The sequence below is a fragment of the Echinops telfairi genome, unplaced genomic scaffold (genome assembly GCF_000313985.2).
Source record: "Echinops telfairi isolate 266 unplaced genomic scaffold, ASM31398v2 ScPeMD7_7420;HRSCAF=8458, whole genome shotgun sequence".
NCBI classification, from domain to species: domain Eukaryota; kingdom Metazoa; phylum Chordata; class Mammalia; order Afrosoricida; family Tenrecidae; genus Echinops; species Echinops telfairi.
Window position 1 is genome coordinate 19,454,158 of NW_022111320.1, and position 1,228 is coordinate 19,455,385.

The 1,228-nt window shown below is 36.2% G+C and overlaps 1 protein-coding gene across 1 annotated transcript in view; it reads right to left on the reverse strand.

Moving 5' to 3' along the window:
- The window catches only part of TNFSF10 (TNF superfamily member 10), a 23,298-nt gene that overhangs the window by 2,677 nt on the left and 19,393 nt on the right, over positions 1-1,228 (reverse strand). Inside the window, exon 4 of the mRNA XM_045297552.1 lies at positions 378-482. Within this exon, the coding sequence (XP_045153487.1) occupies positions 378-482 (105 nt within the window). The remainder of the gene's footprint in view (positions 1-377; positions 483-1,228) is intronic.

The window sequence follows — 1,228 nt, forward strand, 5'->3', positions numbered from 1 at the left end:
TACAAATGCGATTCTGAGGTATAATTTTGTGTTTCATGGTAAAAGTAACTGAGTTGTTTATTTTTATTTTATTATCTTCGAAGGGAATGCAATGAAAGAAATAGTCACAAGAGAGTGAAACTGCCTTAGAGAGAAAGACGTGCCACGATGGACCCTGGAAACCACAAAGGAGAGTTCTTTCTTTCGTTATGTCTGGAGGCCAGCGATGCCATGGGAGTGATTGCTCCTGAAAATAGTCAGTCTGCAACTCTGATGACCACCGACCATTTTGTCGATCGCAACATGAGTGTTTCAAGTTCAGGTAAAAGTGAAACAAACAGTTTGGAATACTTTTTCCATCACCTTTTCTTAAAGTATATATTTGATATTTCTCTTACTTGGTGTTGTCAATGGCCTGGATCGCTGATTATTCCCAGTGATGTGAGCTGCTACTCTGGGAAGACCTCTTTCTCTCCATAGGTACGGAATATCCTTTTGCTTTTCTAAAAGAGAAGTGATGGAGTATCACAAACACACGCTAACTTACTTTCTAAAGATATTCACAGCTGTTAGGAGCATAATAAGCTTCCCAAACTGACAGGCTATCACACACCTACATTTAAATATGATGACCAGTGTACTCGGTTTATATTTAAGTGTTAAAGATGAAAAGGAGAATCCATCATCTGGATTACATCATATCAACTTCTTAGAGGCTAACAGCATATTGACAAAGTGAAGAATCTGGTTCTTAAAAAAACAAACAAACTGGAGACTTATAGGAGTCATGCTCAGTGCTCTGAAATGCTCAAATAACCAATTATTGGCAAAATCCTCCTTTGAATTTTATATAGACACAATCAAAATGCTATTAATTTTTGTCATCTCAATTATTTTTTCCTCTTTTTGACTACTACCTATTCTAAAGGAGCAACAATGATAACGATTGACCATAGATGCTATAAATTGCTACCCAGCTGCCATCTCCCCTCTCCAAATGAACACAGGTTGAAACATTGGTCACAATATTCAATATATGAGCATATACATTGCTGACTTGCTGCAACAAAATAAGAAATGAACGTTTATTTAAAAGAGTATAAATCCATCAAACTATACTCATAAAGATATCAGATAAATATCTCAAGAGTTAGATAAAGTATAGTTTTCCATGAAGCAACACTGCTGTGCAAGGTCTAAAACAATGATCAGACGTTGAGTACATTTGCTGAGCTTTCAAACAGCTGAG